General features: G+C 46.3%; 1 protein-coding gene across 1 annotated transcript in view; it reads left to right on the top strand.

The window, feature by feature from the left end:
* The window catches only part of LOC102448215 (guanylate cyclase 2G-like), a 40,764-nt gene extending 18,709 nt beyond the window's left edge, over positions 1 to 22,055 (top strand). The window contains exons 10-18 of the mRNA XM_089780214.1: positions 1,328 to 1,483; positions 7,303 to 7,480; positions 8,912 to 9,052; positions 10,301 to 10,493; positions 11,834 to 12,008; positions 14,235 to 14,333; positions 15,209 to 15,300; positions 16,900 to 17,006; positions 19,783 to 22,055. Of these exons, the coding sequence (XP_089636340.1) occupies positions 1,328 to 1,483; positions 7,303 to 7,480; positions 8,912 to 9,052; positions 10,301 to 10,493; positions 11,834 to 12,008; positions 14,235 to 14,333; positions 15,209 to 15,300; positions 16,900 to 16,983 (1,118 nt within the window). The 3' untranslated portion in view covers positions 16,984 to 17,006; positions 19,783 to 22,055. The remainder of the gene's footprint in view (positions 1 to 1,327; positions 1,484 to 7,302; positions 7,481 to 8,911; positions 9,053 to 10,300; positions 10,494 to 11,833; positions 12,009 to 14,234; positions 14,334 to 15,208; positions 15,301 to 16,899; positions 17,007 to 19,782) is intronic.
* The last annotated feature ends 551 nt before the right edge of the window (positions 22,056 to 22,606 follow it).

A 22,606-nucleotide genomic window follows, 5' to 3' on the forward strand; every position in this document is an offset into this window, starting at 1 on the left:
TGGAACTCCTTGCCAGAGGATGTTGTAAAGGCCAAGATTATAATAGGTTTAAAAAATGAGCTAGATAAATTCATGGATGATAGGTCCATCAATGGCTCTACCAGAAGCTTACCCTCTACCAGAAGCTGGGAATGGACAGAGGATGGATCACTTTATTACCAGAAGCACCTAGCATTGGCTACTGTTGGAAGACAGGATACTGGGCTAAATGGGTCTTTGGTCTGACCCAGTGTGGCTGTTCTTATGTTCTTATAGACCTGTGTCCAGAGCCCCAGTTTCTGGAATCATTTGATTACAGAAGAATCACTGCCTTTATTTATTTCTAAAAAAGAGAAAATCCACAATTCTAACCTTTATTTTTGCACACAAAAAAAAGCAGCTTGAAAATGTGACTCAAGTGCAGTGATGCTGTGAAATTTGCCTGTGTCTGCAAATGGCTAAAATAATAACTGTGAGATAAATAACTTTGAGATGTTAGCAGCCTCATGCATCTGAACAGGATGCTAACTACAAGAGCCACAGCGGTGAGGAGTCATGCCAATACCATCTGTAAGGTGCTGGCTTCTCTCCAGCCCACCAAAGCCTCACTAACTCACTCTGAGTCTCTTTCTAGGCCGAGTTTTATTTCTCACATGTAGACAAACAAACCCCATAACAATTCCTCAGCCCACTGCGGGCTACATCTCGCTGGGGATTTCCCCCTTTGCTTTACTCACATAGTCCTGTCTTTTTTACCCCTGCTTCAGAATCCGTTGCAAGATCTTGCTGTGCTCTTTCAACAGAGCACCACCTCCCAGGAAACCCTGTCCTTCCCCACCCGGTGGGTTCCCACTGCCTTGCCTGGAGCTCTTGCAACTTCCTGCTGCTCCTGTACTATCCCCCACCCCCTCACACCTGACAGCAGGCTGTTTATGGCTGAAGGCGCTGCCCTTCCCTTCTAACTGGACGAACTGGGAGTCCCTGTTCCAGGATAGGGGAACTAGTTTTGCATCCTTATGCCTTCCAGTGACCCACCTCTGACAAAAGCCTCTATGTGTGGGCCTCCCAGTTGCTGAGCATGCACTTTGCTTTTACCCCTGCGACCCATCTGGTGTGGGGAGGGAGGGGTGCCTTTGCACTCCTCTAGCTACCTACCAGGGCGGTGGTATTGTATGGGTGCATGAGCACCTGCAAGCAGCAGAGAGATCCTCAGCTGGATGACAAAAGCACAAACCATCCTGTATCACGTTCAGCATTTTAAAAGGTGGCCAAGCCTGTTCCTTGCCTGTGATGAGTTTGACCCAGCTAGAGCACAGACTTACCTGCTGTTTCCTATTTTGCCTTGTAGATCTCTATTGGACAGCCCCGGAACTGCTCAGGATGGGGGAATTCCCATTCCATGGGACTCAAAAGGGGGACGTCTACAGCTTTGCTATAATTATGAGGGAGCTGATTTATAACAATGAGGATGGGCCGTTCCAAGACCTGAACAAGGAAGCAGAAGGTAGAGCTTTGTTCTTCACTTTGTACTATATTTCCAGGTGGGCTTCTCTCTGTGAGCACATTTTTGGAGTAACTACATTTCGGACGCGTCTTTCCTGCAAATACAAGGTGACGTTTTTAAATTCAAATGACCTGTGACCAGTGTTAGCGAACTTGCAATTAAAATCTTCAGACGGGTTGCCAAGTTAGTCTGGAACAGGAAAAAGTTAAAAAACGACAAATATTCTGGTAGCACTTTATAGACTAACAAAACATGTAGATGGTATCATGAGCTTTCATGGGCATAACCCACTTCTTCAGATGACTGGAAATAGCTAATTCAGTTAGCAGCTAGAGTTCAATCCCAGCTTTAACAAGAGCTGCCATATCTTTAATAACGAGGAGTTCTGTGGCACCTTAAAGACTGATGAAGTGGGTTTTACCCAAGAAAGCTCATGATTCTATATATTTTTGTTAGTCCCTAAGGGCACATCTACACGGCAGCGTTATTTTGAAATAATGAGGTGAGAGTCTATACAGCAATATTCCATTCTGGAATATTAAACCCTCATTGAATGAGGAATAATGCCTATTTCAAAATAGGGTGTGTGTGTGTGTACAGTGCAGCTGTGATTATTTCGAAACAAATGGCCTCCAAGGATTCTCACAGTTGCCCTGGTAGCCACTCTGTCCACACCCCTCAGAACTCTATAGTTTCCCTTCTTGTGCATGCTTTAAAGGTGCAGTCACAGGAGAAAGGGTTTGTGGCACAAGGAAGGTCCTGACAGCCCTGTGCCACACACCAGCATCCTGTCACTGCTTTCCCTGATGCCATCTGTGACCCCTGAACTCCCACTGAGCCCTCCACAGCTGCAAGCGAGCCGGCAGCTAGCTCTGAAGCTTCTGCCCGGGGACGGAAGAGGAGGGCCCCTTCCTGGTCTAGTGCGGAGATCTTGGATCTCATCGACGGGGCTCGACAATTAGGGCAATCTGCTCGCCCGTGGCGAGTAGATTTTAGCCCGGCATGGTGCTGCAGCGCGATCGGCGCATACACAGCGTGCCAAACCGCGTGGCTGGCGAGCAGCGCTCGTCAAGCCCTGCTCATTGAGGTCTGGGGAGAGGAGGCTAACCTTCAAGTATCGCCACACCACATGCAGGAATTCAGATGCTTATGGCTGGATGGCCACTAGCCTGGGCCAGAAGGGCCACGTGCACCCAGGAGCAGGTGTGCATGAAAATGAAAAAACCTTAAGCAAGCCCACACGATGGCCAGGGAGCTGAATCCCCACTCTGGGGCAGCAACCAGTTATGCTGCTTTTCTGAGCAGCTGCACCGCATCCTGAGAGGGGGATCGGTCCCTCTCCCCCCACTTGTCATGGACTCTGGCCTGGAGATATCCATTGTGAGCGTCCCAGAGGGCGGGGCTGTGGACGAGGAGGAGATGGAGAAGAAGGAGGCCAGCACTGACATCATGACTGCCAGCCAGGAACTTATCCTGTCTCTGGAGCCGGTACCCCCCTTCCAGGATGTCTCCCAGGGTTCGGACAAAGCCGGGGAAGGCCTATGAGGTGAGTTCCATTACTTTCCCTAAATACATGGGTGGGCGATGAAGGGCTGCACACTCCTCGCATGGCCATCTCAGCCTGGGGAATTGCACAGCAGCCTGTGCACGTGGATGCACGTGGAGCACCAGTCCAGACAGATAGCCGCATGAGGCTGCCACAAAGGAACCAGTCACTCTTTCTCACAGGGTTCTTGCACAGACCTGCTTTTCTTGCGACTCTGTGGTGGGACACCTTCCCACCACAAGCCACCACTAAGGAGAAGGGGGTCAGGGAAACAGACAGAAGTACTGCGCATGGGCACACACCTGCACTCTCGGGACAGCATCTGCTCCCGGGCAAATGCAGCAAGGCAGAGGACAAAGCCCCTGCTTGGGAACCTGCTGGGAGGAAGGAAGAGAAGGGGACCCCAGGAGTACCCTCCCCAGCAAACAGTGTCTGCCATTCACACACACACGTCCCCCAGCACCCTCCCCGCCTCCTCCAGCAGGCAGAAGTCCTCTCCCTGTGGGAAGCTGCCATTGCCAGCCCTGGCATGTGCACAGCATAGAGGGAAGGTGAGCTACCCCATTACCCCACTCGTGCCTGGCGGGCACCTTCCCATGCCTGCTTGTCCCAGGATGTGGGGGCAATGAGGCTCCCTGGGACGTCCGTGACCCTGCAGGCCACAGGTGGCTTTGCTGAAAGCACATCGCCATCATCTGAACCAAGACCTTTCAGTGTCGGCTCAGAGATGAGGTCTGGGCTTCATGCACAGTATCTCCTGGGGTGACTGCCCTTCTCACTTTTCATCACAGCTGGACCAGCTGCGCGTGAGGCGGGTCCCCCACTTCCCGGGCCAGCCTCCCGATCTCACTACTGCAGACGACCCCAGGATGACCTGGAGGGGAAACACATCGCCTGCCTGTGCGCCCTGCAGCGATGTTTTGAGAGGCAGGAGCAGTGGTTGGCTGGTGGGAGCGGTCCCAACAGAACTGCAGCATCTGCACAGCATAAACCGCTGCCGTCGACCACCTGGTCACCGTGATTGAGCGTTTCAGCATCCACCTCCCCGCACCTTCTCCTTCCCAAGTTCCCTCCCACTCCCGCTCCTGTCCCTGCCTCTGCCTCTCCAGCTTCTCCTCCTATCCCCACTGCGGCCACCAAGGGCCTTCCACCCGAGGTAGGCACCAGTCCCAGCTCCATCCCTGAGCCTCTCTTCCCTCCTCCCCCCGCTTCCCATATTATTTTCCCAGTCCCACCTCAGTTATATTTCCCCCAAATAAATATCACAGAGAGTTTCTTATTCCAAAGCAAAAAGTCTGGTTTCTTTGGTTTACAGGGGAAGGTGGGACGAGGGGGCAGGGGAAGGGAAGGGTGTGGGAGGAAAGGCACAGAGAGGCAATGCAGATGACCCTTGTGGGGAGGCCCTGGGCAGAGTGTCATAGTCGGTCTTGTCTGAAACTCTCCCTCAGGGCCCCCAGGATGCACACAGCCCCCTGATGGGCTTGCCAGATGGCAGCCATGCGCAGCTGTTCAAAGGCCCTGGCCTACTGGTGTCCCGTTGCCAGAAGCGGCAGTGCCCAGTGTGCAGGAGAGGGCAGGAGGGCCTGTGCTGCCTGTGCAGCCCATGGAGAGAGGTGAGGAGGTGCCCCAGAGAGATCTGGGGGTTCTATTCCTGCAGAGCCACGTGGGCAGCCTGCAGGAACTGTGCCAGGAGGTGGGGCAGGAGGTCTAAGAGCTGGCAACTGCTTTCCAGCAGGTCTGGCTCCATGGCTGCAGTGCTGTGGCCTCCACAAGGGAAACCAGTGAGAAGAGTTTGCTGTCCCGCAAGGAAATAGGCAATGGAGAGGAGGCTGAGACAAGGCTATCGAGGGGAGCCCCTTTAAGCACGAGCCTCAGGCAGCAGCTCCAGGAAGTGAGCTCTGTCCGGATGCCCTGTCTGCTTTAAGTGCTTCAGTGCGGAGGGGCTTAAATGCAATTCAGCCGCCAATCAGAGTGGACGCGCTATTTCAACATATCTCTGCGCTATTTCGATGGCCAGTTGTAGTGTGGCTGAGCTATTTAGAAACAGCCATTTTGGGAGCTGTTATTCTGAAATAGTTTATTTCAAAATAAGCGCGTAGTGTACACATACCCTTAGGTGCTACAAGATTACTCGTTGTTTTTAAAGTTACAGACTAACATGGCAACCTCTCTGAGATTTATTTGGGCATAAGCTTTTGTGGGTAAAAACCAGGCCATCAGAAGCATTGGAGTGGTAATTTACAGAGGCAGGGATATAGATATCGGTACTAGTGTATCAAAACATGGAGTTATCCAGTGTAGGACCACTGTGAATGAAGGGACTCCGTGTGTGGGCTCAGCTACATCCACCCTGACCGAATTGGCCTTGGTAACACTATTCCTACACTGGATAAGTAGCTCTTTTCTTTGGGTATCCCTGCCTCTGTAATTTTAACTCCAATGCATCTGAGGAAGTGGTTTTTACCTGCAAAAGCTTATGCCCAAATAAAACTTTAAGGTGCCACATGACTCCTTGTTTTTGCAGCTACAGACTAACAGGGCTCCCCCTCTGAGACATATCTTTAATGTTATTTTAGCCAGAGTAGCGAGAGCAGGTTAGCTATTCTGAGTTGAGAATCACAGAGTACCCACATGGTTTGTAGGCAAGGGACTTTTTGTACACTGTGAATGAGGATAGTCACTTGTATCACTGAACTATCTGCTTGTTGAGCATAGACAACTTTGGTCTTTTGGGAAGGCGCACAGGCTTAACTGTATGTATGTTTAAATGATTTTGCAATTTTGCCTAATAAATCCTCAGAATTTAGAATTTAATCTGAGCAAGTGCTTCATAGTGCTTTGCTAACTCGTTATTGATTTCCTGTCACTATTTTTCATTGCTGCCTTCTTTACAACTGAAAAAAGCAATTGCTTTATGTTTGGCTTTGTTTCAAATACAGCAGCAGATGACTTCTCTCGCAAACTCCTATAGTCCGCATATAGTATTTCCTTGAGGGACATTACTCATAGGAAATCCTCTATCTTGTTTGACCTTCTATTGATCTGAATAAATTCCACGTCCTGTAGACTGCTCCGATAATAAGGCTCTACTGCACCTTTTTCTCTGACTCTGTGTGTAAGTGCGTCACAGTGAAGTGTAGTAATTACTCAGCTGAAGTTTGGCCCAATTTAAATACCACACCATTGACATGTTGGAGCTACATATGGCATGTGCCAAGTTACAACAGCTACAGCTCTGAAATCCTTGTGTCTAGGAGGAGATACATCTCTCTTATAGAGCCAAGATTTAGCTTGTAGCTCTAGAGATAGTTTCCCCTAGCACTTCAATGTGAGTACGTTTAGACCCACAGATACTGTCGACAAAGCTTCTGTCGACAAAGAGCGTCTAGACCACATCCAGTTCTGTCGACAAAGCAAGCCACTTTGTCGACATGATAGTGTGGACACAAAGGACATTGTAGATGCAATAATGCCTTTTGTTGACAGAACTCTGTTGACAGAAGGCGTTATTCCTCGTGGAATGAGGTTTACAGCTGTCAACAAAACTGCCGAGTTCTGTCGACGTTATGTCAACAGAACTCAGCGGCAGTGTAGACGCAGGTATAGTTTTGTCAACAAAAGTCCACTTTTGTCAATAAAGCCCTGTAGTCTAGACACACCCTGTGTGTGAACACAACTGTGGGACGAGACAGGCCACTCCTTCTTGGAAACTGGGCAGCTGCACGCTTTGGATAGAAGAAGCAGACCCTAAGCTTGTCCAGATGAAAGACTGTGATTTGCTCTGACCCTTCTGTGAGGTGCATAAGAGAAAGGGAAGCTCCATTCATTCTTTGTTGGTGTTTTTTTCTCCCTTCAACCTCCTGTATTAAGGACCTGGATAATTTGCTCCAAAGTTAGGGACACCTAATCCAGCCGTTTTTAAACTTTTTTCCTCATGACCCAGCTGAAGAAAATTATTGATGCTCACGACCCAACATAATTTGACTAAAGTCTGGGCTCCAGGGTGGGGCTAAGGAGGAGAGCTTTGGGGTGTAGAAGGGGGCTTCAGCTTGGGGGTGGGTCAAGGCTGTGGCAGGAGGGGCACAGCACAGTCTGCAATGCAGGACAGGCAAGGAGCTGCCTTAGCACCCCCTGATCCCCCGACAATGGGACCCAACCCCCGACATTCCACCGCCCAGCGCTGAGTCGTGACCCGTAGTTGGAAAACCATTGACATAATCCCCCTCCCCTAAAATAATTAATCAACTCAAATCCTGATTGATCACATTTGCAGAGATAATAAACCGACTCCGGGACCCCACTGTGCTGGTCCCACTGCGACCATCCCTGTCGACAGAGAAATGCAGCGAAAGGATCATTGCCATGCTTAGGACTTGTTGGGATGAAGATCCAGGGAGAAGGCCAACATTCTCCTCTGTGAAGAGAGGGTTAAGAGATGCAAGCCCCGAAGGGTGAGTCTTATTTGTCTGTCTGAGAATTATTCCAGATCTACATTGTGGTTTTCATCCAGTGGGCTCCCCAAGTGTTATAGGAATGGTCTCCAATATGTGGGGATTGCTCACATAGCGCTGAAATGTGTCTGCATCAGAGATGGGACGTGGCACCTTTTTAACAGCCCACAGCACCACTGCAGGACAGGTTAGACCAGGGAGATGAAGATGTAGGTTTTCCCCAATAGCTCACCTTTTGGACCTATAAGGATAGCAAAGTTCTGGGCTAGGCTTCCAAGCAAGGTTGTGGAGTACCGTCACTGGAAGTCGGACAAACACCTGTCCGGGAGGATCTAGACTAGTCATGCCTCATCACAAACAGCTGGACTAGACGCCCTCTCAGGGCCTGGCCAGCCAAATATTTCTGTGATTGTATGAATAATGTCCAGCTAAAAGCACAGTTCAGGGGTCTGTTGGGCAGTGGGGCATGGTTTACATGGATGCAGTGAACCTAACAGCTAGCCAGTTTTAGAAAAGCTTTTGAAGTTGATTCCAAGGACTGCAGCTCCACTCTATCAATATTTACCTTTTTGAAATCCCATTTTTTCTATTGGTTACATGTTTTTCTTTGCTTTCTTGAGAAAAAGTCCCTTATGGTGGAAATTGTGGGCTATACAGGAGGAATCATTAAACTAATGTTATGCAGAGTTTTATCAAAGTAGGAATTTGAAAAAAGAGGAATTTTTATGCTCTAATCTTTCACTTATAGTATCTTAAGTGATACAGGTAATAGATATGTAAAAAACCCATCAGAGAAAAATATATTTTAGTTGATGGTATCTTTAAATACTTAGCATACAATTACCTACAGCAGAATTTGGCCATAATGACAGATATCACTTTGAGTCTTGCAAGGGACTTGGATTTGATGATCCATCTCAAAATTGTGCCTTCTGTCAGCCAGAGCTCCCAAATACTATGTGGATTTGTCTAGACTTCATGGCTCCGTCGACGGAGCCATGTAAAGTAGTTTACTCGACATAGTCAATGAAGCGGGGATTTAAATAATCCCCTCTTCATTAAAATAAAAATGGCCGCCGCACTGTGCCGACAATCAGCTGATTATTTAAATCCTCGCTTCATTGACTATGTCTAGTAAACTACTTTACATGGTTCCGTCGACGGAGCCATGTAGTCTAGATACACTCTGTGAAAGCATTAGTTCAGTACTAACGCTATCTGTAGCATGTCTAGTCTCCATATCATGAGAGGCCCTAGTGAGGAGTAGCCAAGTATCATAAGTCATTTCTCCTCAATGAACTCTAGATGCTGGAGTGGATCTTTGAGTGGAAATGGAAGTGGAATACAGTTCCCATCAATACTTTGTATTATTTCATGCCATTATGCAAATTTAAAAAATAGATACTGTATTTGTTTGAACAATTCCATTAGCCACATAGGCATCTTGGATAACATGGTAAATAAGCTGGAAACGTATGCCAATCACTTGGAGGAAGTGGTGGAAGAAAGGACAGCCCAGTTGGTGGCAGAGAAGAAAAAGACAGATAAACTTTTGTCAGCTATGCTGCCCAGGTAATCAAACAACCTTTGTATGTTCACAAGTTTGTTGACCATAGAAATTGGTGCAAGACGGAGCCTTGAATGCATGGTGTTTCCCAGGATGCTTTGCAAAGCACTTCAGTAACTTAAGCGCTGGCCGCACAGTCTCTTCTGAAGTAATCGCAAGCTCAACAGTAGCTCACATGCGCACAGCTTTGGAGAAAAGGTCTCATTCTAGTAGAAAACAAATGGATTGTTGCCTCGGGCTTTAACTATTTAATGTTAATTATTTATTAATGATTATTAATTATATTATGATAGTGCCTAGAAGCTCCAGTCAGGGACCAGGACCCACTGTGGTAGATGTTATACAAGCACAGAACCAAAAGGCGGTTCTCCCCCCACCCCACCCCAGGAGCTGACAGTCTGAGACAAGAATTTTCAAATTTCATTGCACTGTCACCCCCTTCTGACAACAAACATTATTACACAGCTCCAGGAGGGAGAATGAATCAGCCAAGCCCTGCTGCCTTGGGTGGGGGAGCCAGAGCCAAAGCCCAAGCCACACTGCCTAGCAAAGCAGAAACCTAAGGGCTTCCACCCCAGGCCTATAACCTGAGCCCTGCTGCTCAGGGCTGATGTCGTTGGCTTTTGGCAATGGGGCTCATGCTTTGGCCTCCAGCTCCAGCAGTTCTAAGCCAGTCCCAATGATCTCATTACAAAGGGGTTGTGACCCTCTTTCAGGTCCTGATCCACGGTTTTGAGAATTGCTGGTGTAAGACAAAGGACTGTCTCTGGGTACACCAGACATGAGGAGCAGAAGTGAAACAATGAGCCTGAATTGTTCAACATAGGTTGTGGTCTCAGCATGCCAGCTCCCTTCCTCCTTGACAGATATTTTGTGGGGATGGCCTGAATCCATGCTAGCCAACATCATGTAGTGCTCACACCATCTAGTGCTCCACTGACCTTCACCCTCCCATGCCCCTCTGGCAAATGGGGGGTTGTGGCCATTTTTCTCTGTGGCATCTTCTTTCCTCCAGTAGAGGGTCTAATCTGGAGACCTTTTGCCAAAGTGGAAGCTGATATAAACCCAGGGTGAATCCTGGTTTGGGAATTTTTAAAGCAGTCTTGAAAGTGCTTTAAATGGACCATTTGTATTTCCCAAAGGCGCAGGATGTCAAGGCCAAATGGATTTATTCTGAGGTGGAGGGCTAGGGAACAGAGAGAGAGAGATCAAACAAACCTGAGGAAAAAGATCATTTTCTCCTCTTGTCCCAGCTTCATCAGAGAGCAGCTCATTGCGGGGAAGTCCGTGGAGCCTGAGAGTTTTGAGTCTGTGACCATCTTCTTCTCTGATATCGTTGGGTTCACCACTTTGTGTTCCCTCAGCAACCCCCTGCAAGTGGTCAGTCTCCTGAATGACCTGTACAGCCTGTTTGATAACATCATTAAAACCTACGATGTATACAAGGTGAGACACGCTGCTGCCTGCTCATCGGGCAGCGCCATTGCTGGGCCCCGTCCGGCAAGCAGTGTGTTGGCAGAATGTCTATCGAAGTCGAGGGGAGTTTCCTGGAGAGAGAGCCCTCACTGAGTCAGTCTGTAGCTACATGCATCCAAAGCCCCATTAACATCACTGATGTTAGCTCAGTGTCTTGATTAATGGATTCCAAGTCCAGAAGGAAACATCTAGTCTGACCTCCTGTATAGTGTAGGTCAAAGAATTTCCCCCAAATAACTCATAGAATGGAGCATTTAGAAAAACAACCAGCCTTGATGGAGAATCCACCATGGTCCTGGGTAAATTGTTCCAATTGTTGATGTTTGAGAGCAGTCATGAATAAAATTCTGTACATGTGTGTGAGTGGGAATGGGAAGTGGCTCACAGAACTTCCCTCCCTCTAAGCTGTCTATCTGAATGCCGCCCTGTTTGATAGCAAAAGAGAGGTCTAAGCATCTGATGGATGAATGGTGGCCAGGGAAGGTGATTAAATTGGTTGAACATAGGCCCTTTAGGCTAGCGACTCTGTGTCACAAAGGATGCCCCAGCAATTGGTCCGATCATTGGAAAAGAGGGACAGACTTAGTGTTTTGGAGTGAGCTTTCAAAAAAGGCGCTCAGGTGTGGTACATGTATAGGAAGGAAGGAGAGTTGATTGTACCCAACAATCATAGCATTAACCACAAAGCCAGCTGCAGAGCACCTTAAAGCAATGATTCTTAAAGCATTCTCCAAACGTAACTCATCCATTTTCAATTAAAAAAAAGACACATCTGGTCTTTAGGTTGCTACGACCATCCTGTTGCAAGGGAAATGGAGCTCAGCAGTTCTGGACTCCATGAACAGTTGCCAACATATACAAAGGGCTGGATAGGACCTCGAAGTCATTGAATCCATTTCTCCCCATGCTGACTATCTTTCTCCAAATCCTATTTAGCACTTAAATTCTACAGTAGGTATCTTCAAAGGTTTATCTTCAAAATGACAGCTACCTATCTACGGATCCTCCAATGAGGCAAGCTGTTTACTAAGTTTAACCCAAGTGTGAACAGGCACAGATGTGAAGAAACTAAGCCAAGGCTTATCAAAGTCAGTGGGTTTCTTTCCTTCCATGTCAAATTACTTTAAATCAGACTCCAAGTCACTTGCCCAGGATCATTCTGCAACTCAATGGCAGAACCATGACTAAAATGTAGACAATTTTAACTCCCTCTTTTAAGCTAAGTCCACTCGTTTGCGTGGTCTCTAAGGCTGGCTATTGTTTGCCCTGTGACTCAGATGCCTAAGTGCTTTTTGTTTTCTTTGCTACAGGTTGAAACAATTGGCGATGCCTACATGGTTGCCAGTGGCCTCCCCATCCGCAATGGAATGAAGCACGTGGAGGAAATCGCCACCATGTCTTTGCACTTCCTCAATGCAGTGGTCCCTTTCAAGATAGGGCACATGCCCAAAGATAAGCTGAAACTGCGGATTGGCATTAACACCGGTAAATAGCATGAGTCTCGTCTGCTTCCAATACCGAGGTTTGTTCTCGGTCCCTAGAAACTGAGCCACAAATGCATAATTCACATGTTTGCATCAATGCATAATTCACCTCTGGATGAGTCAAGCATCAGATTAAGAGGAGATTGGAGAGTGATTAGAGATTTGTCCTCCACTCCTAATTCAGCCAAGATTCTCCTTAACCGTAATTTGGATTTTTGCCTGGAGAACTAGTAGCTAAATGTTTGTTTTAATCTTGGGCATGGGATTCATCCTTAACTCGCTGTAGCACATACTGAGCTGTTACAGCATGGCTGTGTCTAGACTGGCAAGTTTTTCCGCAAAATCGTCTGATTTTGTGGAAAAACTTGCCAGCTGTCTACACTGGCCGCTTGATTTTCCGGAAAAGTAATGACGATCTACTGTAAAATCATCAGTGCTTTTCCGGAAAAACTATGCTGCTCCTGTTTGGGCAAAAGTCTTTTTCCAAAAGACTTTTGCGCAAAAGGGCCAGTGTAGACAGCATAGTACTGTTTTCCGCAAAAAAGCCCCGATTGCGAAAATGGCGATCGGGGCTTTTTTGCGGAAAACCGCGTCTAGATTGGCCACGGACACTTTTCTGCAAAAAGTGCTTATGCGGAAAAGCATCCTGCCAATCTAGATGCTCTTTTCCGAAAATGCTTTTAACGGAAAACTTTTCCGTTAAAAGCATTTCTGGAAAGTCATGCCAGTTTAGACGTAGCCCATGAGTCAGGGAGCTGGGTATTCCGGATTCTCTTCACACCTCAGCCATGACTTGCTGTCTGGCCTTGGCAACTTCTGTAACAATTCCATCCTCAGTTTCCCAATCAGCAAGGTGGCAATATTAACATTCAGTGACCTGACAGAATGCTGGGGAGATTAATTAGTTTTTATTTTAAATGCTTTGAGATCCTTGGCTGAAAGGTGCTATAGAACTGTAAAACATGAATTTACAACTCTTAGAACTACTTACAACACTCTTATCTGTGTTTGTAAATCACTGCGTACGTGTGCAGTGCTATGTAAATCACTTTATAATGATTCTATTAGTGTTGGGCTTCTGCAGTACTCATCTAAAGAATGACACCTGCGTTCCCCGTTGGTGCTTTCTGTTTCCTGTTCAACCATAGCTTGGAGTCTATGCTAACAGATGCGTTTGTGGCGAAACTCAATGCAGCACATTCCAGCAAAATCATTTCGAAGTGCATTTCAGTGGTAGGACTGGTCATCCCACAAATATTGGCCTAAAACTATCATGCGGCCTCCTATTAGAGTGAATAGGATCTAATTCCTAGAGCAGAGCAACGTGTCTCAGATGAATGCTTTATTTGCTGAAAAAAACGGTTTTGAACAACATGAAACATACTCACAAACTGGACACAAATTTGCAGATTCGTTTCATCTGCAAAAATGGAAGAGGAGGCCACATCCCCTTTACCATTTTAGCTTACTGGGCAGGGCAGTCACCTGGGGTGAGGGAGGCCTAGGTTCTCAAACAGAGGTCAGGAAGAAATCTCTCCTATGGGCAGCTTATTACACAACTCCCTGCTGCTATAGAACTCATAGTCTGAAACATCTGGTATTGGTAGAGTCCAGATGTTGTTGCATACATGGACCACTGGTTTGCTCCTGCATGGCAATTTCTATGTTCTTTTCTCATGGTGTTTCAGTGAGAATTGTAAATGTTAAAATAAAAGAGGGAAATAATTGTATTAAAATGAAAGCATTCGGATGAGTTTCATCTCTAATAACACAACTAAGCATTTCTATGATCTTTAAATAAATCCTAGCTCTTTTTCCCTCCATTGATCACAAAGAGCCTTTCAAAGAGGTCACTGTTACTATCCCCATTGTACAGATGCCTCGTGAGATTAAGCGACTCATCCCAGTTAGAACATATTTGTACACAAAATCGTTTTTATAGCAGCAGTCAGATTAGCTAGGGAACATTGCTGTGTTCGCTGTTGTGAAAACTGAGACTAAAAGTCATGAGTTGCGAACATCAAAAATGTTAGTTGGTATCAGAGAGGGGATTAGAACTGAGGGGTTACACGTACCCAGGCTTGGGATCCACGTAGGAGACGGACACTCTCTCATTTAAACTGCTTCTCCAATGGCTGGCTAGGAGTCTGAGTGCGAGGCAAAATTGCTTTGCACGACACTTTCTGATTTGATAGCTTCATGGTTTGTACTTTGTTTTGTACTTTAGGACCTGTTGTGGCAGGCGTGGTGGGAATCACAATGCCACGGTACTGTCTGTTTGGAGACACTGTTAACATGGCTTCAAGGATGGAAAGCACCAGTTTGCGTAGGTATCATTTATGATGAGTTTGTAGTCATCCTGCATGACACTTTTTTTAACTTGTTTGTGTCAAAACTTTGCCATGCAATGCTGTGATGGACCACTCTGATGAACTCTAGGGTTCTTACATCTAAGATCATTTCAGATAACAACAACTAATTCTTATATAAGGCTTTGTTATCACCAGATCTCAGAGCACTTTACAAAGGAGATCAGAATCATTATCCTCATTTTACTGTGGGGCAAAATAAAGGATGGAGAGGTGAAGTGACTTGACCCAGGGCACCCAACTGACGTGGGCCAGAGTTAGGAATATACCCCAGATTCTCCTGAGTTCCAGATCATTGCTCTGTCCACATTGTTCACAACCAGTTGGAAGGTCTAATCTTTGAAGAACCTAAAATGAACACGGTATTTTTTATGTTTGTTACTGCCCTCAGACACACATGACCGTGTGTCATAGACCTTCTACACAGAGAAACCTTTGCTTGCTCATTTCTTCTCCTGATGATGCCAGGGGGCTGTGAATGACCACATTGTGCAGCATAGTGATAACTGCAAAGATGTAGATAGCTATGGACATTATAAGACCAAATATTAAAAGAGCAAGTTTGAGGTTTATATAATAAACACCTTGCTTTTGCCCTGGAGACCATCACTGTCAAGTGACTTCATTTTAAATGGAGTCAGACTAAAAACCAAAATCTTAATTACAAACCCTTCTGAACAGGAGGAAAGATTCAGGCCAGAAATGAAATGCCACCTTATGGACGCTAAACATTAACTTCTACACAGATTGATCCTGCCTCATTAACTAATTACTCCTCCCCAGCCAGCCATGCACCTTTCTAACACAACTAAACCAATGTATTTTGCTGTAGCTCTCCGAATCCATGTCTCCACCACCACCGCTAATGCCTTGCAATCCATCGGCGGGTATGACTTGCAAGAAAGAGGGACCATAACAGTAAAGGTATGAACGTTGAGAGTGCAGATGGGAGCCTATCATGCCAAGGAGGTAGATTTCATATACTAATGGGGGAATTTGCAAGGATGTACAATGGAAGCAGATTCACAGAACATGGATATGAACTGATATTAATGCATGCATGTATAAACACCACACATACAGAGGTGTTCGGTACTATGGAGTGACATAAGCACATAAGAACGGCCGTACTGAGTCAGACGAAAGGTCCATCTAGCCCAGTATCCTGTCTGCTGACAGTGGCCAGCACCAGGTGCCCCAGAGAGGGTGGACCGAAGACAATGATCAAGCGATTTGTCTCCTGCCATTCCTCTCTAGCCTCTGACAAACAGAGGCCAAGGACACCATTTTATCCCCTGGCTAATAGCCTTTTATGGACCTAACCTCCTTTTAGCCTTTTATGGACTTAGATCAGACACCTCTATTATGATAACCATCTGCCTAAATAGGACTCCATGCTGTGAAGTCGTGTTCTCGCAGCCCTTTTAGCACCTCACACCCGTGGATTCTGGGCGTTGTCCTTACCGTCATGCTCTATGTTGATATTACAGTGCTTTGTTACCGTGGTGTCCAACCCGTTCTGAAGCAGTAGCCACAATAGTGGCTAGTGCTGTAACATTATTCTGAAAATGTAAATAATGTTGTGAGCCAACTAGCCACACTCAGCCGGCCAAATAGCCACATGTGACACGTGGCTTGTGCGTTGGACACCACGGCTTTATGACTTATGTTGCTAGAGTGCCTTGAGTAAAGGTCTGTGGCCTCCTCGTGCTGGCCTCTGTACCAAACTATAACCAAGAGAAGTTTCTGCTCCCAGGTCACAGTTAGAACTTGCCAGAAGTTTTCCAATGGATCAGTTTCATTGGAAAATACCCATTTCCCAATCAAGAATATTTGACCAAACTAATTGGTGTTCCAGGGTCCATGGCTCGCAATAGCTTCATTTGGCTGTAGGCGCTGTCTACACAGCAGGAAGGTGAAGGGTGAACATTCTTCCTTCGACTTCCCTTATTCCTCATGAAATGAGGGTTACCGTGAGTCGTCATTATTTCGAAATAATGGCTTGCTGTGTAGATGCACTCTTTCTCATTTCGGAATAATGTCAGCTGCTGTGTAGACATACCCAAAGGGGGGAAGTCGGGACGGCTGGCTTGGGCACCAGCATTGAAGGGCACTTGGTCATTGCGTTTGAGGGTGCTAAATCCCTGGAGACAGGGAGGCAGTTGGTTTAATTATGTTTTAGCTTTTGGAGATTTTATGGTACTTTTTCAGTATGGGGGACACGGAAAAGGTTTGCCATCCTGTGTGACAAAATGCCTCTGGGTGGCTGTGGTTTCAGGGTGTCTATTTCATTTTGAAAACCCCACATGTGGACATTTCCCAAATGGTTCCTTCCCCAAGAGCCCAAGTTTGGGGGACACTTTGAAAAATTTGGAACCAAACCAAATTCTGAAATTTCAAATTTTCCCAGCACCCAGAAATTCCTAGTTTGGGCCAGCTGTACTTACCATCACTGTGGGTTTTCTTCCCCCTTGCCCCCAGATTTCTTTGTGCAACTCCACTTTCATTTCTTTCTGTTGTCAGGGGAAAGGAGAGCACAGAACGTTTTGGTTAAAAGGAAAAGATGGCCTTCACTTGTCTCTCCCGGAGCTCAGTGACAATTTATAAGCTTGTCGAAGGACACTTTGCAGGTAAGACACTGGTAAGATTTCTGTAGGGAACAGTGTTAAATCCATGCTGATAATGTAGTTATACAGTTGAAGGATTGGAGAAGTGATCTAACATGTGGGTCTGTTGAAGAAAACTCAGAGTATAGATGTAGCCCCAGAGACAATAATGAGTTTGTTCAACAGTCTAAGCTAAGAGTCACTTGGCTTTTAGCTCATGCAGTTGAGGTGCATGCACTAAGCTCCAAAGGTCCCAGGTTTGATTCCATCAGAACGCACCCACCATCACATGGCCCGTGTGCACAGCATCTGAGTCTCTTAAAGCTCCCAATTCTAAAACTGTACTTTAACTCTCAATCCCTGATCATGACGAAAATGGCAGTTGTTGCAGATGCACCCGAAGACATCTCCATTAAAACTGATGAGAAATTCTCCATTGAAATCAATGCTGGATATGACCTTTGGTACATAAGAAGCAGAGGGAATCAAACTGTTCTTTGCATATTCACTGGGCAAAATTCAATTCTGTCATAAACAGATGATATAAGTAAGATTTATATGAGCGATTCATTTGGCTGACTGCCTTTCCCATGTAAGGGTTATTTAATTTGATGCATTAAAACCTTGGCAAATCCTATAAATACGCACAGGAAATGCCCTTCCAAAGGGGATGCAGTTCTATATCTTCCTATTTAGGATCCCTCAGTAGTGAACTAGAAGGCAAGACAGAGAATATGTTGCAATCCTGTGCAGTGTAGTGTTTGTGGGGAGAAAAACATTTTCACCACTTGTAAGTTCATAATGCATTCAAATGCAAAGCTCCCAAAAACATGGTGGAGAGACAACACGTGTGCTTTTCCAAAGCTTTATACCATTAGTTAGGAAGCAAAACACTCAGACAGTTTTGTAGGAAACATTTGCTGTGCTGTGGCACATTAAGGATGTGGAGACTGGCATTTTTCTTCTCAAAATACTTTTGTGTTTTGGTTGAGATATAAACCCCCAAAGGCCAGATCTTCTGATCCGCAAAGGGCCTTTTTGTATTGTACTGGTGACTCCTAGTGATCACAAATTGCCAGTGAAGAATCCTCCCTGTTCGAGAGAGCTCTCCACTTGGGTACACCGGTTTCCCTTTCCCATGCAGAGCAAGGGGAATGAAGGGAAGTGGGTGAATTGGGGAGAGGAAGAAGCATAGCAAAGCAGAGCTCTGCTATACCTAATCCTCCTCTGATGTAAGGTCCATTTTACCAAGAACAGGCAGTTCTTAAATGAGGGAGCCACTGTGACTGTTAATCTCCACAACGGCTGAGTACAGCTAAGCTGTAATGAAGAATTAGAACTATCCTAAATTCCTAGGTGAGGTGGCTGTGCTCTTCTATGTCACATTCTATCCAGGCGTGGACTGAGGTAAATTAATTCTTATAACATGTGAAGAGCCCAGTCCTAAAGTGCTGATGTGGCCCAAACCTTTCTTGGCTTTGGTGAGCGAAACTCCCACACCTGGACAGTAGAATTGGTACCGTTTTTTCGTCCATCTGTCAAACAGTTTGGGATCTTTCTGGAGGAAAGATGGGCTGGCCCTTTAAGGATATGGACTCAGCCCTGCCTTTCCTTTGTCACCAGGTGTCTGGTGATGAGTTTGAGCGTCAGCCAATGCTTGGGTCAAGTAACCAGGCATCACATGATAGTGGTCGGTTGGCACAGCTTCCTAGGGAAGAGCCTGCTCCCTCTGAGAGAAGGTGGCCAGGAGCTAGGTCAGGTCTGGGAGAGGGCTCTCCAGGCAAATCCACAGAGAACCTGAAAGAGGTGTCCAGTTCAAAGCGACGTGGGGAGCTAAGAGAGAGAACTGAGGTCCAAACCTCTGAGATCAGAGAATCTGAGGATAACGAGCAGGAAAAAGGTTCCACTCATCAGCCAGAGTGGAGACTTGGCTGGAAGCAACCTGCAGTAGCAGCAGGAGCAGACATCTTAAGAGAAGTAACAACCATCCAGTGAAGAGACTTGAGAACACCTCAGGCAGGAGGAGCTGGGGTTTGGGAAAGAAACCCAGTGAGGGGCTTAACAAACTGGAGTTGGGAGACAGGAGAAATAATAGCAGCTAAAGCAAACCTACTCGTTGCTTTTTTATGATAGTGTTGATGTCTTAATAAATGCAGGCCCCAAGAAGGGGTATTATTAGACGCACTGGGGGTATGCCCACACTAGGAAACTATTTCAAAATAACTAAAATTGATTTAATAACTCCTGAAATAACAAAATCGAAATAGTGTGTCCTTGCTATGGAGAAGCCTCAAAATTAGTCCAAGGAAGGCTCTGTTAATGCTTCGACTTAGAGCCCCAGGAAGCACTGGGGAGAAATTAGTTCAAATGACTCTGGGGAGTAGGTATTTCAAATAGCAGCACCGGCGCGTCCACACTACCACTATTTCAAAATAACTCTTTTGAAATTAACATTATTCCTTGAGGAAATCAGGAATACAGATGTTGAAATAAGCAGCCCGTTACTTCGAAATAACAGGTCTGGTAGTGTGGATGGTGCACTTATAAATTCGATCTAAGGGGAGAGGAATTATGTCTAAATAAAGCCCTAGTGTAGACCAGAACTGGGTGCAGTTTTTGAGAACCCCCCAAAAGGGGAAACTGAGTCAGCAGGCGGGTTGCTTGATGGATCAGGCCTGACTTTGTCAGTCACCCATATAAGAGAAATCCACATTTCCTCTGCTCTGAAAATTGAATCGTACTGTGCCACTTCCTCCTGTGGTTCTTGACACTCCGGATGACCATCACCTTCTCATTGCAGTAGGAGGAACTCATTGCTGGGGCTTTTGATCACAGTGCAAACTGAGGCCATTTCACTGCAACATGGTCTGAATGGAAGACTTACGTGGTAGTTCAACCGTGCACTGACTGATGTGGAGACCAGCATTCAAGACAAACGTCTTCCTGCCCCACCAACCACAGTGGGCCTCAGTCTTCTATCCTGTTGAAAGGTGATCTCTCGTAAATAGTTTGTTGTGAACAACACGGGCTAAAATCTCTTGCCTCCAGCCATGTTCCAGATTGAACCCTCAGATGCTAATAATGCAAATAGCAATTAGTTGGGCATTTCATGGGGAAAGTAACAACCATGTACATTGTGGATGAGCAAAATGAAGATGAAGTGCAGTTTCATTTCTCTGCATTACAGGCCTCACTAAATAATGTACAGATCTTTCCTTGGTCGTTCAGAACACTCCTGGGTTCCCTGAGAATAGCAGCTGGGTCCCTATTGCAGCCCGAACTTCCTGAACCTTCCTGCCTGCTGCTCCAGGCAGGCTGAGTTGCCCCCTTTGGGATAGGGATTGCCTTAGCTGACACTCCCTAAGGATCTGTACATGGATCCGTACATGCATTCACAAGCCCAAACCCAAATCACTTCTGAACTTTGGGGAATGACAGATCCAAGTTCAGATCAGGATCCAAACTTTGTAGCTTGTGTTATGGCCATATGCAGCTGGTGGCATCGGCTAAATCCAGTGGGAGTTATTGGCACTCAGACACTTGGTTCCATAGCCGACAGGGACTGTGGGAATTCTGTGACACACTGAGCTGCCGGGAACATGTGGGAGTGAGACTCAATTCAGGTTAGCAAAGAATAAGGCAATAAATTTGAAACATATTTTATTGGAATTATTTCAGAGTCCCCCCGCATTAGTTTTAGCAGTGTTGACTTTCATGTGCTGCCGTAGTCTATGTAACAGGTTAACACTGAAATTGCATGTTATTTTTAGTGACTAAATATAAGTGCAAATGAATTATTAACAACTATTGTTGCAATCTAATTTTGTTCACAGCTAGAGGCCTCAACCAGCACATGGGCCTCATTGTGGTAGGCTTTGTATGATTACATAGTTTGTGACTGCTCCTGCCCCCAAAGAACCTAGGCTATGTTTACACTGCTGACTTCTTGCTCAAGAACTTTTTGCGGAAGAGATCTTCCGCAAAAAGTTCTCATGCAGGAGCGCATTCACACTGACATGCTTTTGCACAAGAGAGCATCCATACTGCCATGGATGCTCTTGCACAAGAAAGCTCTGATGGTCACAGAATGGCCATCAAAGAACCTGTGCTTTTTCCAATAGGGGTTTCTTGTGGAAGAAACCCCTCTTGTCCGTCCACACACTCCTTTTTGCGCAAGAGCTCTTGTGCAAAAAGGCTTATTCTTCATAGAAAGAAGAATAACTCTTGTGCAAAAAGCCCTGTCTACTGACTGTATTTTTTCTTGCACAAAACGCGCGTATAGTGTGGATGCTCCGCGAGTTTTTTGTACGAAAACGGCTGGTTTTGCACAAAAACTCTGCAGTGTAGATGTAGCTCTAGAGTCAGACAAGACATATCAAACAGTCAGGAGTAGTTTGAGGAGGGTTGTGGCAGCTGGCGCCCCAGGCGGAACGCGCGATCGGCACCCCCGCCTGTAGGGCCGTCAATGGATTGACGTCATCATTGGGCACCCTGGGCACCCCGTTGAAGGCGGCGCCCTAAGCGGTGGCTGAGTCTGCCTATAGCCACGGGCCGCCCCTGCAAACAGTTGCAGCTGGGAGGGAGTGGGGCAGAAGAATGGAGGAATCATAACAGAATATTACAGCATCAGTAGCAATGATCTCAATAAATGAAATGGAGAAAAGGCAAGCACATTAAAATGGCAGCTTGAAAAGGAGGCAGCTCTTCCGGGAATTTAGCAAGGTTCAAAGAGGGACAGGTTGGTTACATAGCTAAGAAAGAACAGAGGTAGGATAGTTAATGCAAACAAAGTGTATTGGAAAGGAGACAGAATCTGATGCTTCAGGCTTTAAACCAAACTCTGACTATTAGGGATTTGGGGCTGACTGGCATGTCAGGCAGATTACCCCACATCTCTCTACCATGAGATTTTTTGTCCTTTTGGCTGGAGCATCTGGTCTCTGTTGGATCTCAGGTCTGATCCAGTCTGTTAATGTCTATGTTCTTGTTTCTGTGATGTACTTTCTGTACTGTCTATATAAATATGTGTACTCCAGGTACTGGGATTAATGCAGGCAAATAAAAACACATTCTACCGAGTGTATTCATTTTAGTCTATTTCATCATTATATATATTCTTCCAGTGGGCCAGTAGATGAGTGGCTGTTCATTGTATATATAAATAGAAGATGGAAAGACCTGTTAGAAGAATGCTCCTTTCTGGATACTTGCAAGCGTCAATCTAGATTTAAATGTGTCAAGAAATGGGTCTTCCATCACTTCCCATAGAGACACTCTTCCCCTGCCCCCAGCAGAAACTGGCCATGTGCCCGTCTAGGGCAGCTGTGGCCAACCCATGGTTCGCGAGCTACATGCGGCTCTTTCCCCCAAAAGTGTGGCTCATGAAGCCGCTGCTGTGCTCCCTCCCACAACGGCCACCGGGTCGGCGATTCAAAATGGCACCCAAGATGGTGGCTGTTGACGGGAGCCTGATATGGCCAAAAAGCCTACACTTGCTTGCTCCTTAAAGGGGCAGCCTCCTGGGTTGTTTGTTTGTTTGGTTGGTTGGTTTTTGCTTGACAATTCGGGGGGGGGGCTTTCCTTTTTTTGCTTGACAATGCTGGTGCGGCTCTTTGTATTTTTTC

This window comes from Pelodiscus sinensis, chromosome 8 (genome assembly GCF_052426305.1).
Source record: "Pelodiscus sinensis isolate ZL-2025 chromosome 8, ASM5242630v1, whole genome shotgun sequence".
Lineage (NCBI taxonomy): Eukaryota > Metazoa > Chordata > Testudines > Trionychidae > Pelodiscus > Pelodiscus sinensis.